The 17,210-nt window shown below is 40.8% G+C and overlaps 1 protein-coding gene across 21 annotated transcripts in view; it reads left to right on the forward strand.

Moving 5' to 3' along the window:
- The window catches only part of DAB1 (DAB adaptor protein 1), a 471,933-nt gene that overhangs the window by 443,010 nt on the left and 11,713 nt on the right, over positions 1-17,210 (forward strand). For 16 of the 21 annotated variants that reach the window (XM_069788615.1, XM_069788621.1, XM_069788614.1 and 13 more), the window contains 6 exons: positions 7,353-7,409; positions 10,309-10,371; positions 11,523-11,631; positions 13,970-14,518; positions 15,356-15,483; positions 16,407-16,505. In XM_069788615.1, the coding sequence (XP_069644716.1) occupies positions 7,353-7,409; positions 10,309-10,371; positions 11,523-11,631; positions 13,970-14,518; positions 15,356-15,483; positions 16,407-16,490 (990 nt within the window). In that variant the 3' untranslated portion in view covers positions 16,491-16,505. The remainder of the gene's footprint in view (positions 1-7,352; positions 7,410-10,308; positions 10,372-11,522; positions 11,632-13,969; positions 14,519-15,355; positions 15,484-16,406; positions 16,506-17,210) is intronic. The other 5 variants (XM_069788628.1, XM_069788626.1, XM_069788632.1 and 2 more) reach the window with 2 other exon arrangements.

The following is a 17,210-nucleotide window of genomic DNA, read 5'->3' on the forward strand; positions in this document are numbered from 1 at the left end:
TAATTACTTCTACGTTGTAAAAGGTCACTGAGATTTGTCAAGGTGGTTTTTCCTTCCTTTTAGCAAGACCCATGGGCCTCATCTTCTGCTGGTTTATACTTTTTGCTTCTGTTTATACCTGTGCAAAATGCAAGTAAAGAGTCTGAATAAAAGCCTTTTATCCTCACTCAGCGCCAGCATAAACAGCTATGCAACTCATAGTTTGGAGTGGATCCACAGCAAAAAAACACTTAAACACCTGAATTTTCACTAGCAGGCTCTGTTCAGCTTCAGCTGAGGTGAGAGGATGGGTCTGAGACTTTGACAAACTCCCATGCCTCTTTTCCAAGGAGAGGAACTAGCCACCACCAGGGACGTTTCCCAGAGATCACAGCCATCAACTTGTGGCTACTGTACTTGGTGGGATATTAGTTCCCTGATCAAGCGCTGTACTAACTAAATCTGTATTTTTTTTTGTTTTTTTGACTTTGTGTCACTTTTTAGTTTTCCTTTTTTTAAGCTATTTTTTTGGGTGGTACGTCGTGGTTTACTCCTTGATAAAAAAATTTTAGTGGCACAGGAAGCAGAAACCAGGTCGTCCTTCCTAGTCTTCCCAGATTATAACATCTGTAACATAACATGTTTCTTCACGTGTGTTATATATATGGCTTATGTAGGTTTTAGCACCTGAGCTCAAAGTTAGGGAAGTTTCAACTGAATCTTGAAAAATTGTTCTTGCAATGCCAGGTAGAGCAAGAAAATTCAAAAAGTTGTTAACCTGAATTCAGCATCCGATTTCCAACAATCTGGAGGGCTAGATGTTAGAATTAATCTATTGTTAATATATAGATCATTTAAGATTATGAATCTTAATCTGGATAGTTTCTGATCATTGAAAATATGCCCATGCAAACTTCTGGTTTCAGTCCATCCATAATTTTATATCTAGCATGTCAAATAGTGGGTTTTAATAGTGTAGGAATGCTGTTTCACAGATGAGAATAAAATGTCTTGATTTAATTGTTCTTTTATGTCACATTGATATTGTGGGTCACATCTTGAGCTCTTTTTAATCCATAGGAGTTGTCCTGCTAGCAGACTTTCCATTACTGTATTTGTAATACCATTCCCTGAATGTGATCCTAAACCCTGTACCCCCAGAAGAATGATTACATGCTATCAAAGCACTGAACTTACTTTACTTCCTAGTGCAATCCTTTAGGATTTTGGGACATAATCCCATAGCACGGGAAAGCTGTAATCCAGCAGCACTGCCCTTAATCAGTTTTTCATCATTCTCTCTCTGTACTGTACAAACAGCAAGAAACAAGGGAGCAAACAAAAGCTGCAGGTTTTGCCCTGGTGACATGGTTATCTTGTTGGATATAGGTGACATGGTTGTTAGTATGGCAGTTCAGATTTTTACTTTCAATACAGAACTCGGGCCGTATAAATAAATGATAAACATTTCAGTGGCCCCTTGTAGTTATGCAGCCTGTTAGGTCGCTTGTCTAGTGGCTTCATGTGTGTTTGCATTCCTAAATTCACCTGGATTCCTATACATTTTCTGGGGTAATATTCTGTCCCTTTCGATATTCTCCAAAGTGGAAAAAAGAGAGCGTTGCTGAACCATAGGTCTAGCTCATTGGTTGTGGGGTAAAGTTCTGTTACATGTAGTGAATTTTTGTCTTTTATGCAATATGACTCATGCAGATTTTATCTGATGGCTGCTGATATATTAAGTTGACAGCTGCACGTTGTATTGATTCGCTACATTTTGATTTGCTCAGAGCCTTGCAGCTCATAGTAATTTGCTAAAACATTTATTTACACACAATCTGCTTTCTAAGTGGTGGAGTTTGTAGCTTTACCTACTCTGTGTCACTGTATGCATTAAATGATAGCAGTTGCACAGTTTGGTGTTTATTTACAAATTAAAGGGAATACAGTTCTGGGGAAAGTGCTGCATGCCTTTTGCATCAGTTTGGGGAGAAGCTGTTGTAAATTTTTGCAGATTCATTCAGTGCGTTATGTACAGACACGGGTCTTGGTTTTTTTGTTGCTGAAACTGAGGAGATTTCAAGGTTTGGAAAATACCGTGATGACGCGGTATTCAAAAATGAAGATAGAAATAACTTGTTTCTCAAGCTTGGTTATAGCTCCAGTCACCTGTCATTTTGAAAAGCATTCGATAAACCTGTATAACTGTGCCTTGCAAGTATTTTAAAACAGTAAATTTGGGGTTCTTTCTAATTCCCTTCCATTATTAAGTTTATTCCCTGCAAGCATCCAAAGCTGTCTCCGCTGTCACAGTCTAGAAGTGGAGTTTTGCTCCCACGTGGAAGTTTGGATTCTCGCCACCACTTGTCTTTCCAATCTGCAGTTAAGGAAAGCCATCCCGTGTCACCATGGCTGGCTGCACTGTGCCACCCGGGCGGTGCCGTAGTCCCCTGACATTAAAGAGTTCATCTTTCCCCATCGGAGCTCTTGCTGTGTCCTGTGCCACTGTCCTCATTCCCATTTTCCCCAGGGAGAACCGGTGGAGCTACACACTGGGCACAAAAGGTGCGTTACTTTCAGAAGTAGATCTTTAGGCCAGAAATGCCACTGATGCCAGTGAACGTGCCTGGCGATAACTCTGGATGCGCAAACCTGGCCGAGGCTGACCCTGACGCTGAACCAGCCAGCAGCTTGTCGTTGGTCCCTGATTTTCCTGCTCAGACACGCTTCCTCACGCTGAAATGAAATTTGGTGTAGGCTGGCTTTTGCCACTGTATCGGCTGAAATGTTTTGCTCTTCCCCTTTGTTTCCAGTTTTCTGTTGAATGGAAAAACATGTTTCATTTTAGTATCTTTGCATTGCATCAGCCGCATGCAATAAATTGCACATATTCGTAAAGGTACCTAAATCTAAAGCCAGGCTTGTGTTTCTAGAAGACAGATGTCAGGGCCTGTTGCTCCATAGTAAATGTAAATTACAACAGCTTTTGTAGCTTCTGTCAACATTTTGAAAGCCTCAGTGTTTAGTTCAACAACATAGTGACATTTCTGGACTTGCAGCGTTTCTTTTAAATATGCGTGACGTGACCGGTGTATACCATGGTGCGTACCACGCTCTCTGAACCCACCACATGGGGTCCAGAGAACATGTGGAGGAGGTGAGCATGTGGCTGGGACCTTTGCACCAGCATCCTCTGTGCTCTGGGAAGTTTAATTATCTTGGGTGTTGTGTTGCCTGGGAGCAGCATGGGTCTGGCTTTAAGCTAGAGTCACTCTTTTGGACTCTTGATTTATTAGAGTCTGTCAGAGAAAAGTGGTAATTGAAGCATTTTAAATACCATTTCCTATAAGAGTAAATACGTAAAGTACACAGGGAATTCAGAATTAAGTTCCCTTCAAATGAAGAGAAAATAAACAAATGAGTAAGTGTATGTTTTGATCATATGAAGAGATCCTTAATTTAAAGGAAGCTATCGAGCAACAGTGAAGCAATTCACTCAAACACTCCTCAATAATCTATTATGTCAATTATCCTTAACCATCCCACCTCTTTAGCTGCACAGGGTTGACTAACAGCATTTTTAACTAGCACATCCAGCGCTTTCCAGTGAACAAGCAAAGGAGACTGGACAGTTGGTGAATGCAAAAGCTTGAGGCTACCCTGTAGTTGAGTACATCATACCAAAGTCCGTACTTGGGTTTATTACTTCAAATAAAAATACAGAGGGGAAGAATTACCTGAAGAAGAGTGACAAGTAAGACAAGTAAGAGTTACCCTATGCAACTGAAAAGAGAAACTTTAAACAGGAGGGTTCCCGTGTCCCATGGGATTCTGAGCACTGGATTTGAACCCTGTGTAAGTGAAGGATGCCCAAATGCATACATTTTGGATAAAAATCAATCAGTGTGGTTTTATGGCAGCCCATGTTGCTGATGTGACTTGTACCCATTGGGAATCACCCTACATTTTCACAGCAGCCTTACAACTAAAAGGTTGTGCTCAGCTGTACCTGTGTAAATCTGGGTTAATGGTAACGTCGTGGCTGCCATTACCTCTGTAACTGGGAAAGGTTACGGCATTCGAGGATCTTTAGGATCTGGAGGAGGCTGAAGATTGCAAAAGCATTGCCAATTTTTTCTTCACACACATATTCTTCAGTGTATTCTCTTTAATTAGGAAGTAATTGAGCAATTCTTCGTTGAGTATCATGCTACTTCATTAATCCAACAGTAGTTTTACAGGGAACAATATGTCTGTTGGATGTTTTCAGTGTGTCTCAACTTACTAGACGTGGGTTGACTGATGATTGGTTTAGTCATGATTCTGACATGCTCCTTTGTTATAGTTCTAATTGTTTTTTAGAATGAATTGTAGTTAATTAGCAAGCTGCTTGCAGCTCCTGGAGCTCATAGTAGTATCAACACTTGTTGTATAAGGTTGTGCAAATAACTGGAGCTTTACTTAACTAAAATAATGATTTGAACCATCAGAAAAAATATTTGACATAGCCAAAATATTTACATTTTCAACTAAAATAAAAGCAAAAATCTTTAGTTTGACTAACCGTTTGACTTGTCATTAGACTTCCAGTGTAAAATACGTGTTAGAAAAAGGGAATTGGAAATGCAGAGAGGCAGCACAGTTGGGTGATCCCTCTTTTGTCTACTGGGCCGAGTGGTACGGCACTTACCCTGAATGCAGGAAACCAAGTTTAAATCCCTCTGCTGTCTTAAAAGATTTGAATAGCTAATACCCAGCTCAAAGGTTAATTACTAATTGCTGGTTATTTGCTATATTTAGTATGCTTCATACTCTTTTTTACTTGCTGAGCTCTGAATCAGAGTACAAGTTAATTACTGCGTATTTTTTTCATGCTTTTTAAGCACCATCTTTGCTTCATTCTCTGAGATTTCAGAACCATGTTTTGTAAGATGCTACTGTTATCATCTTGTTTGCAAAAGCAATATTAAGCAGGTTTTCTCATGCTATAAGTCAGTGTAGATCCTTTGCTGTTGGTAAAACCAGACTGAGTAACAGAAGTTGAATATTCTGGCTTGATATGTCTATAGGAGTGAAAAAAGTAAGGTGCTTCACACTCCGATGAGTGCAAGAGGCCTGTCTTAGATTTCCCTTTTCAAATCTGAACTTTTGCGTTGCTTAGAAAAGATGTTTTTCAGATTTCTTGGCTATCAGAGGGAATACTGTAGTGGAGGTGCATCGTTTTTGCTTCAGGTTTATGAAAGCTGCAGTTTATTTATCTCTTATCATTGCTTCTGTGCTCTTGGTTTTTCTCCAGCTCTTGGATAATGTGTTTTTCTTTAGTGAATAGTGAAAAGTATCACGAGGAATTTCATTACTGGCTGGAGTGGTTTAAAAAGCTTGCTGCTGCTTTAAGAAGCCAGATTTACATATTTCATGTTTAAAAGATTTACAATATGTCTCACATGCCTGTATAGAAAGATGGAGCTTTCATTATAGGTTTAATGTCACCGCGATACAAGGATTAATACTCTTTCCTCCGCCTCGGTCTGCACGGCTGGTCGCAAGTGACTGGTGTGTTCCTGGTTGACTAAGCTGTAGGGGTGTTTTCATATTCAAGGAGATGCATTTTTGAATAATTAAAGCGAGCTTTTACATCACTCTGTGGAGAAATCCACACACAGCAATCCTAGAGAAAGATCAAGAACTGGAGCATCTTGCCAGGCTTCTGGTTATTCTCTATCATGCACCGGGGAAGGAAGGAGAGGATTGTTGACTTTAATTGCGAAGGTTAAGTGCTTTGTATCAAAAGGCTGAACCAGAGGAAGGCTCGAAGGGCCAAATTCTGCCCTCGGTAGCCGTGTTGCAGCCTCGGCACAGTCGCCATTGCAGGCTGTTCCATGCTCTAACAGACAGGGATATTTCACCCTTAGGAAGTGTCTCCTCACCAGCGTGTGATGCAGAACACGAGCTAATGGAAGATGCAGCTCAAGTGCTACATGATAATTGGGCACTTGGGGATGTGCCGTGACATGTTGGGTAAATGTTTTCTGCGAGGTCCCGCTGTAGCACAGGTGGGAATTTCTAATGGTCTGTTGAACGCCGCGCACATGTTTCCTCTGTGCTGAGACACGGTTATTTCTCAGCTGGTTTCACAGCGCGATCAGTGTGGCTGGGGGCAGGATCAGAGCGACGCGAGCTGCATCCCTGGATGCTGGAGGATGGGGGGGGTTACACGAGGGGCTGTCAGAACAAAAAGTGATTAACTACTGGCCAAAACTGGGCCCTCCTGAAGGTGTAAGCCCTTCTGGTTTCATTTTAAGAATATTTTCAAGGTCTTTGAATAAATGGACGTAGCTTTTTTCACACTTTCCTTACCTAGGGCTGGGGGAACGTGCTGTCAGCGCCAAGAAGGTGCAGGACTGAGTCCTTTCCTGGTTGTGCACGATGGCATTTTCTTCCTTTAGCTTTGCCTTTTGCCAGTCTTTTTTTTTTTTTCTTTTTTCCTTCAGGTCTGTGATGAGATGAGGGGAGAAAAAAGCATTCTAGGCTGTTTCTGAGATTTTTAAACTTCTTTGTTTTAAGTTGGCATGGGATTACTGACTGGTAACTTGTATGAAGCTTCTCGGTCATCTAAGATTTGGTTTTTGATAACTTGCTGGTATGTTTGTTTCTTAAGAAATAAAGTCTCTAACGCTGCAATAAAAGGTATCTGAAATTTAGCATTCTGAGGACACTACAGTGATAATTTGTGTTAAATATGTAGGTGGATATAGATATGTATGCATGTGTGGGCAGTATACTCCCACATATATTTACACACACACAAACTATGGATTTAAGTATAACTTGAATTGACTTATGTGAGTAATTTTGAAAATTACTATGGAAAGATAATACACAAATATGTTTACATTGATGTTATAGTTCTCCTAGTTAAGAGGAAGCTGTGTTTTTCTGCAAATGCTTGCTTTTAGAGCTTTTGTTGTCCAAAACTCAATTTTTCTTTTCCTCTGAGGATGTTAAGACCGACCTTTCACCAAGCCAATGAAAAGTTCCATTAACGTAAGCAGGATCAGAGCTCACTGGGTATGCTTATTGCTGAATTAATAAATATCTGGGAAAATAAGTAGTTATGATGCAAGCAGTAAAATTGCCTTATACACCAGAAGATGAGATTTAGCACAAATAAAGTGTATGTTTGCCCCACATCCCAGCAGCATTTAGACTCGCTGTTTTGACTGCATGATTTCATATCTGTGCTTGCTGCAAGATGGAAAAGGTTTTCATTTCAATACTGAAGTCAATAATTATGGAGGTTATCATTTTCATGCTCAGAAATTCATGTCATTTTCATAAATCATTCATTTCATTTCATAAATCATGCTTTACAGCTGCAGAATGGAAACTTATTGCTGGACATTGATGAAAATCTTGTTTCAGTCACTCAGGTAAGGTTGTGACACTAAAAATGTTTTAAGGAAATATAGATGAAATCATCTATAGGAATAGTGCAATTTGAAAATGTTCGGCTTGGGATTAACTTCACTGGAACGTAGCTAATATCAGATGTGAATAATTTAAAAAAGCGTAATGGGTGAAATCAGTTCTGTAGTGACAGTGAAATCACAGAAATAAAAGATAACTGTTTGGTGTCCAGAATCTCACATGCTGCAAGTGGAAAAAACTACGTCTATGTCAGAGAAGATGCATTTATTTATTCAGGCTGAGAATTGGCTTGTAGGAAAAAGCTAGATCCAGAATCTGGATCTGAACCATTTGGGACTTTAAAATCCCTCCTCCAAGTGTTGCTGTTTAAAGCTGTCTCTAGTAAGTAAACGAGGAAGTTGTGTTCCCACTAAATTTCTGTTTACATTCTCTGACGTAGTTCTGTAGTTCTTGTTGCATACAAGGTTGCTATTCTGTAAGAAGTAATTCCCCTGTAAATATATCGCTTTTTCTTGGGGAATATTGTGAATGAGGGTTTGCTACAACAAATAGTGGAGTCGGCTTCCCTATCACTCTCTCCAGCTGCCTGTTTAGAAATCCATCTGCAGACTTCCTCTGAAGAGCTTTTACAGAACTGTATCTGTGAAGAGTTTCCAAAGATCCATCACCTTGAAGCACTCTGAAAAGTATTATTATTCCCATTTTACAAGGGTATTGAGGCATAGAGATCTGAGTTGCCACCTTTCAAATACATACCATATAATCCTGAGTTCAAAAGTATACTCACTATCAATTTTCAGTATTGATATGAAACGTAGAATATTTTTTCCACAAGAAATGTATAACTTTACAGACTCTTCCTCTTAGTCTGTGTAACCATGTGTGCCCTGCCCTTTCGCATCCCCTCTGGCTCGCTCTCCTGCCTCCTCACCTGGGATGGAAGCAGTGGAGGAGCCTTTGCTCATGGCCCCCTCGAAAGGACACAAGCTATTTCTTAGCAAGCCAGAGAGGAACCAACAGTGAAAAACTCACCAGTGATGCAGGCAAAGGGCAGATTTAGGGGTGGTGCTGAACAAGCAATTTGGAGAGATGAGAAGAAAGTGGCTCTTTCAGTGATTCAGTGTCACCTGGCATCTCTTGAGTCAGTAGTGCCTGCAGGAGGCTTGAAGTGATTTCCAAGTGAGTGCTGCTGTTGTCATTATTCCAGCTTTTCTGGGCATTTTAACAATGCTTGCCTAGTGTGTTTGCACACGCTGCAGAAGTGACATATGGGCTTTTTTTTTTGCAGAAGCTACTTCTAGCAGTATTTTAGTAATATACACTAGAATCGGTGTACCCTGAAGAAAACATGGATTTCCTTTCTTCCTTCTTCCATTTGCACATAGATACTTAGAGGGTTATATAAGCCTATAAGAAGAAAATATATTGTCATAGCACTAAAGCAATGTGATCTATTTAATATATGACGTGATGTGAGGAAATGTGAAGTAATTTATCCCTGGGTACATCGTTAGACATAAAGCTGAGAATCATCCAAGCTGCTAGACAAATTCCAGGTCTAAGTGATTGCAGCGTTGCTTTTGTATATGGGAATAGAGATTGGATTGCAAAAATGTATAAACCTTTGAAATTATTATATTCTGAATGATAGTCTTATTTCTTGAAGGATCATTTATAATAGAAGGTTGAGGGCAGGAAAAAAATCTTAGGGTGATCTTGCTCCTTTGGTAGGTTGTGAAGATTGACCCCAGCCAGTGTGGTTAGTGTCCAAAGCACTACGTGGCTGCCTTTGCAGGTCAAGACTCAACTGAATTCCAAACCTACGTATGTTGTAGGAGGCTGCAAAGTTTATGTGCCTAAGCTGGAGAGGAGATTCAATGAACTGAATTAAGATTTGCATTAAATCTCATTCATAATGAGAATTGTGGCTTCCCACGTGTGAGGGTATGATTGAGTATGATACAGGGAACAAGGAAGCCAGTAAGCAGAAGAAAGGTAGTAGAGAAGGAGTAGTTCTTGAGTTCCCATCAAAGCTTTCTAGAATAGCCACCCTGCTAAGGATAGTAGATGGGTTTTAGGTTTCCTGCAGAGCTATAAGGGATCCATGCTTTACCATCCCTGGACTCAGCTGAACTGATTTGCAGATGCAGATGGGTGGAAGAAAGTAATTTTGCTCCAGAACATGTGAAGGAGCTTTGATTATGCAGCCACTCAAGGTGCTCCTTATTATGAAAGTGCTTTTTCTCTTCTGGTCCAGTTGAGTGAGACCTGTATGGGTGACCTATTTTGAGATCAAACTGAAGGATGCCCTGAGAAGACATTTCTAGCATGAGTTAAATGTAGAGCTACAACCTTAAAATAACCCAGTTGTGCATCCTCCTTCAAGTCCACTTATCCAGGTCACACCTGTCCCATGGGCAAGGGGAAATCAGGCAGCACTTTAAAAGCCCTTCCCTTCTGTATCCTTCTGTCACTTCCACAGTCTGCTGCCGTGTTTTAAGACCTTGAAATGTGGGTTTAGAAAAGGAGCCAGGGAAAAGGACTGGCCATAAATCGTGCTTGGTGCTCACTGATGTTAAGAGCAGAGCAGTAATGCATCCAGTCCCATTCTGGATAGTTTTTTCACACTTTATTCATTTTTTTATGGTGGAGAATTACCTACAGAATCATTTTATAGGGTCAGCTGCTGGCTATTTGGGTCCATCAGCAGTATCAAAATCCCACAGCTTGAACCCATGTAATTCTGCCATATGGGACTTGACATTTGAAGCCTACGTGGCTTTTGGGGGATTTATATTGCTAGCTGTTACTAGTTAACTTTACAAGTTGTAACTAGTTCACTCACAGTTTCTTCTCCTCAAAAGATAAATGGAAATATGTTTTTTTTTTTTCTCTTTACAGGCTGTTACCCAACTAGAGCTTTTTGGGGACATGTCCACTCCTCCTGATGTAACCTCTCCCCCAGTGAGTACCCGGGGAAACTGAACCGTGCATTTTTCTACATGCTATTTTCAGCACATTTATTGAGTACATTTACAATTCGGGTCATCAGCCATTCCAGTAGGGAGGATTTCAAAGTAGTTTTTATGTTGCAAGAAAATAAAAGTGAAGCAAATTGAATGTGGAGTCACGGCTTCATGATGATGTGCAAAAATATCTTCAATTTTTATTTTTCTGATATAGGGCTAAGTGTCACATAAGATATAACCTGAACTGCAGATCTCCTTCCCTGGTGTTTATCAGAGGTGCATGCTTCACTGCACTCTGTCTCTCCACTGCACTGCAGGAAGATCCAGTTACAGCCTTATATATCATGTCTCTTTGGTTCCACCAAGCACATATCCCAGAACTGCTGTTAAAGGAAGGAATACGAAGCAGTAAAGAGAGAGAGGGCTGAATGTGTTTTGAGGGCAAAGACAATTTTCTCAACATGTTTTTCTGCATCATAAAATGAAAACACAAATCATTTTCATAAAGGTTTTGAACCTTACCTTAAGCTGTAGGGGAGTATGAACATACTGAGAAAATTGAGGCGCTCTGAAGTCAGGAGCCTCAGATCTCCAAGGTATTCTGGAACATGTCTGGGACTAGATGTTCCAAGTCCTGTCTCCTTATCCTTAGCTTGCTCAATTGGATTGGGTTTCTCCTTTAATGTAGACCTATAGTTCTGGTCCTGTTGGTTAACTGGAAGCAATATTTATTCACTTTTCTATAAATCCTACAGATAGCTTCATTAGCCTTTACTATTTCTTACGTTAATGCCTTGGTCACTTGCCTCTACTGGTTGTCACCTAACACCTAGAATTGCAAGTCTGTATGTTCTGAAGAAATTATGTCAATATTTTGCATGTGATGTATCCCAGGCAAATTTCATTTTAATTTTTCCCTCTGGTACAAAATCTCTCATTTTCTTTCTTTTTCTCCTGTCTCCAGCAAATTCTAATACTCCTTTTCTGTTGCTTCTTTCCTTCTACATCTTTCTATTCTTTTTTTCTTTCTCTTTCTTCCATCCAAACCTGTATTTTTAGAGTTACGGATGATGTGACAGCAAAGTATGTGCTGCAGAAGCTGCAGCTGTTATGTCATCATTGTATTTCATTCCTGTCTTCTTGCAGACTCCTGCTACTCCAGGTGATGCCTTTATCCCATCTTCATCCCAGTCACTCCCTGCTAGTACAGACATGTTTGGTTCTGTACCTTTCAGCACTGCTGCCGTACCCTCAGGTAAGAAAACTACTGGGAATACAGGCTCAACTCAAATTTGGTGATCGGTTCTCAGCTCTGGTTTGCATTTCAGTACTCAGGGCGTTAATTTAGTAGAGTGGAAGTGAGGAAGGATTTTGAGGACAGTGCCGCAGGGCAAGGCAAAACAAGTCTTTAGCAAGCAAGGGAGCACATTATTTTGAATTTACCCACACTTTTTAAAACAAAAGCCAAAAGAGTCACTGGGAGTTCAACTGTAGTTGAGCCATCTGGATAACATACCTTCTAGGTACAGTAGCAAGAGAGAAAAAAGCATTTAGTTTAGCTTTGCTTCTTTTGCGGTAGCAGTGAATATCCTGTGCTGTCTCTAATAAAGACAGAATGAGACAGAGAATTTGACTGCATTTCAAAGGTATTCCACTTAGTCAAATCCTGGTGTTTCCTTTAGACTTTTCTGTGTTTCTCAAAGTGCTCAAAATTCAAAAGCTGTGTAGCATTCTGCACAGACACGCAAGGCATGTGGTTTAGACTGCTGATCCCTCCCTGGGATACTCGGAGCACTGCAAGAGCAGCACTCTCAGCTCCACTTAGGAAAAAAAAGGAGGAGGAGTGCCTTGAATCATTCAACAGTGACTTTCTAACTGGTTAACTCCTCTGATGGGCTGCGTTGCAGCATCAAATTAGCCACTGCATCTCAGAAAGGTTACACTGATGGTGAAGTGTTTGGGGATAATGTCAGATGAAAACCCTTGCTGCTTGGATGAGGTTACAGTGGGGGCAAGATAAAAGGACATCTGGAGAATCCATCATAGCCATCTCTTGAAATAGATATGTATCTGAGTTACTGTTCCTTTCACCACTCATTAATTTGGTCTTTCAAAGTGTCTATTTTTTATTTTATTTTATTGGGGCTTTTCCTTTCACAATTTTGCAACCTAGCAAAGAGGAAAAGGTACAGGAGGACTCAGAAAAATACTCAAGTTAGAAACAACAGTTTTAAAGCTACGACAGTATTAAGAAAGGTTGTGTATTGTAATGTATTAGCAATAAACCATTAATTTAAATGTGAAACAGTATATCTGTAAGCCATAATACTTCTATCAGTGGAACATAATTGTACTACATGGTTTAATATGTAACATTTTTTACAGTAGCTTTAGTTTCAGATTATTATTTTTTTCATTGTAAATAACAAAGCATCATATAATTCCAAACTCTTGGTGGCTGGAAAGGAAGCTTCAGGTCTGAGAGGAAGCAATTATAATTTTAGTTTTAATCTTTAATTTCCTCCCCAACAATTATGCTAGCGTAATACCCGAAGCAGTTTGTTGTTATTAGGTATGTAACCAAATGTGGGGGGGGTTAATCTGAATTCATCTGGGCTCTGTCTTTTTATGATACAATTTGAGACACTTGCTTTGCTCTTTGGAGTCCCAACGGTTTGAACTGTAACTGTCAGAAGAGATGGCACAGAGTCTTTCTCCTGCAAGGTCACGCTGTCATTAGAGGGCCCTTGAGCTGTCATCTAACACATATAAAGGTGCTTCTTTATAACTTAGAACCAGTTTTGTAGCTGTGCCATTGGCAGGAGTTGGCTGGTGTTGGTGGGTCACTCTCCCCAACAAAGAATAAAAGTGAAAGGGATGAGGAACCGCGGCAAAGCTACGCAGAGGGGCGGGACTCCTGGGCGTCCTCTTCCTCCCCTCTGCTTGTTCTGGCTGCTCATTTTTTAGCAACGTATGGGCTGCTCTGAAAAGATGAACTCCATCCCAGCCTGACCCGGTGCATCATGTTCAGTCCCAGAGATCCTTGCTCCGAGAGGAGCAGGACAGGCAGAGGTGAAAGGCAGAGGATGGGGTAGTCAGGGTGGTAAGAAGAGCCTGCAGAACTCAGCGGTGAGGAGCAGGGTTGTGCTGCAAGGGGGAGAGTTTAGGAAGTGTTTTGGGAGCTGCGGTGGTTCTGGTAAGTGGTTCAACCAAACTGATCCTGGCTGTGCTTTGCCAGAACACCAGGGAAGGGGGCTGCCAGGTGGCCAGCTGCCGACCAGGTCCATGCAGGCAGGTCTTCACAGACCCATGGAGGTACTCACTGAGGAAGAAGAGAAGAGCTTTTTTGTTCAGATGAGGGGAAGGATTATCACCAGTCTACCAACTCATGTTCTTGTGTACAAGTATTTGTTCAGTGATGTGAATTCAACCATGTCTTTCAGTTTTCTTTTTAAGTGTGCTGAAGCTCTGGGCTCCCTAATGTAGCCTGCATGTTTCTGATTTATTGTGTAGGTTTTTCTGCATGCTCTTGACAGTAGTGTTAAAATCTTTCATCTTTTTTTTTTTTCCTCTGCTCTCTTTATTCTTTGAAGGTTATGTTGCCATGGGAGCTGTTCTGCCCTCATTCTGGGGACAGCAACCACTTGTTCAACAGCAGTTGGCCATGGGTGCTCAGCCTCCAGTTGCTCAGGTGATGCAGGGAGGACAGCCGATAGCATGGGGCCAACCCGGTATTTTTCCTCCTACTCAGCAACCGTGGCCATCTGTAGCTGGTCAGTTCCAACCAACTGCCTTCATGCCAACACAAACTGTTTTGCCTTTACAAGCAGCCATGTTTCAAGGTACCATCGCTCCTATAGCTACTGTTCCACCCACAAGTGATTCCAACAGATCGAGTCCACAGACAGACAGGCCCAGACAGAAAATGGGAAAAGAAATGTTTAAAGATTTCCAGATGGCTCAGCCTCCACCAGTGCCATCAAGAAAACCAGATCAGCCTTCCCTCAGTTGTACCTCAGAGGCCTTCTCAAGTTACTTTAACAAAGTTGGGATGGCACAGGAAGCAGATGATTGTGATGACTTTGACATCTCTCAGTTAAATTTGACTCCTGTGACTTCCACGACACCATCTACAAATTCACGTGAGTATTCATATACTTTCATCCATACCTTTCCTCAGACATGACTGCTCCTCAAAGCATTTCTTTCTTTTTTTTCATACAGTAAATTGCAACACAGATACGGGCTGAGAACCTTCATGCATGGTCTAGCTTATTAAATGTGTTCCAGCCATAAAGAAAACTATCAGAGAGGAATTTCAGAGACCATTGAAATCAACAGCCCCGATAGCTGCAGTCTGAAATTTAATTTCTAAGAAGACAGTAATATATGTTCTGTGCTAGGGACAGGCAAGCTGGTTGGAAAATGCCCACAACATTCACCCTTACAAGTGGTTTCACTTATGTCCCATTCAAGCCATGCTTTGCAGAAATTAAGGGAGGGGTACTTATTTTAATAGCTTGATGTATTGGACATGTGGGGAAATTCACTGAAAAGCTGTAAAATAAGCTTATTGTGTTCGTAGCATGGAGATGGGGGAATTTGCAGATTGCTGAAAAGAGGAATTCATGAGACAGATTTACCAGGGGCCAGCCGGAGACCTTCTGCTTCGCTTACCCGCCATAGGGCAGGCGACTCATGCATTCTTAATCTAATGTAGTGGCGTCTCCCTGGTTCCTAAAGACATATGCCAGATGCAGCCAAACTTAATTTGGAAACTGCTGAGTGAAATCAAATATATGGAATTGATGATGACTACTGTGTTCAAATTTACCTCTTACAGCTCCACATCAGGAAATAATTTTCAGGGGTAATAGAAGTTGAGGGCTCTAAAGCATGAGCAAATTTTGTGCTGCTGTGTGTTTGTGAACAAATTAACAGACAAATATCCTGTTACTGTTACCTTAATCTTTGTTTAGCTCCAACCCCTGCACCCAGACAGAGTTCTCCATCAAAATCATCAGCATCTCATACCAGTGATCCTGCTGCAGATGACCTCTTTGAAGAGGGGTTTGAAAGCCCAAGCAAAAGTGAGGAGCAAGAGGCTGTGAGTAGCAACAAGGTTTCTAAATTTTTCTTAGCTAGAAAAGGCAGAAGTTGCTTAAATGTTGTTTAGTAGTGTCAGAAATAACTATTCTAATAGGGCTGGGTGGTATTTAAGGGGGAGCTGTAGGCAGAATTCACTTCCTGCTTTGGTTTTGATAGCTAGTAGCATGACATTTCTGTTGATATGCACTAATATTGCATACAAGGAACCAAACTCAGAGTTCACATGTAAGGTTATATATGTTAGTTGTATCCAGTGTCCTTCTTAGCGTACCAGCGTTCACTTATTGATGGTAACGAAGTCCGAGGTAAAACAACATACATGCTGAGGCTGCAGAAAGAGATGTGAGAGTTTGTGTGTTAAAAGATGATGGTTGATGTTGTCTTGCACATTCTTGCATCCCAGTGGCTTGCCTAGTTACATTCCTCAATGTTCTGGCCCTCAGTATGTGATTTCTTTGCCTTAGACTCAGTGGACCAAAGCAAGAAATGTTGCCCAAGCAATGACTTTAAATCACAAGGTACCTTATGCAGATAAGAGCCCAAGTGAGGCAAAGGCAAGAGAGAGTCTGTACAAAAAAAGGACCCAATGGTACAAAATAACGCAAGCTTGGACTCTCTCTGATTCACGTAGTTTCATTGGCTTTCAGGCCCTTTTGCCGTTCTGGTTTGTCTGAGCCAGAACATTCTGAAGTCTGTGGCAGCTCCTGCATGGGCTCCAGCAGGTACTGGTGAGGTCCTTTCCTGCCTGCATCAGCTATAGCAAACCATTATGGCTTTTGAGAACTATCAGCGGTGAGGTCTCACTTTCTGGTTTTCATGAGATAGGATGTACTTGTTATGCCCACAGCATGAAAATAACCTCATGTTGACTTTTCACTTTCTACTGTTGAGAAAAAAAGGTGTTATGTTCTTGTATTCTAGCCTGATGGGTCTCAGGCCTCATCCAACAGTGATCCATTTGGTGAGCCAACTGGTGATACTATAAGTCCACAGGTCGGTAGCTAGATAGCGCAGGTTGGGGTAGGTATCTGTCCTTTTTTTCTCTACACCTTGAGGTGCTCACTTATTTTTCCACCAGTGCCTACCATTGCTTTCATGGATGCATGGTTTATTTTTCCTTTCCATCTCTTCTGTTTTTTTCCTCTCCATTATCCACAGTGTATCCCTCATGCTCAGTGGTTTGCATGGCTTTTGCCATTCACTAAGTGTTGCAGCTTATGCAAATATGTGTGTTTTGGCTGCCTGCATGCTTTAAAGAAATGTAGACTTTTTTTACTTCGTGTTCAAATTCTAGGGGGAAATAGGGAAACTAAGCCATTACTAACAATATATTAGGCAGAACATTTTTTTTTTACCAAATCCACTCTGACCTTTAGTCAGGTGTAACATATTAAATGGAATAAGACATCTTACCCATAGACGTAACAAACATTAAATAAAATTATGTAATGATACATGAACACCTCTACCCTAAATCAATGCGATAATCAGTAGAAGCAGCACATTTATTATCTGCATGTAAAAAATATTGAAATGGGTTTGTGTATTTTTATCTCCAACTGCAAATTAAAAACATCTGAAAATTATGATCATTCATATTACCATTGGTATACTGATGTTTTAAAAATTATTCATCAAATGTAAGTCATTTAAATCTAGACAGACGGGAAAGATGATCTTTTCTTCTTTTGTGTTACAGAACACGTTAGAAAATGTGGCTGCCAG

The sequence above is a fragment of the Haliaeetus albicilla genome, chromosome 8 (genome assembly GCF_947461875.1).
Source record: "Haliaeetus albicilla chromosome 8, bHalAlb1.1, whole genome shotgun sequence".
Taxonomy (NCBI): domain Eukaryota; kingdom Metazoa; phylum Chordata; class Aves; order Accipitriformes; family Accipitridae; genus Haliaeetus; species Haliaeetus albicilla.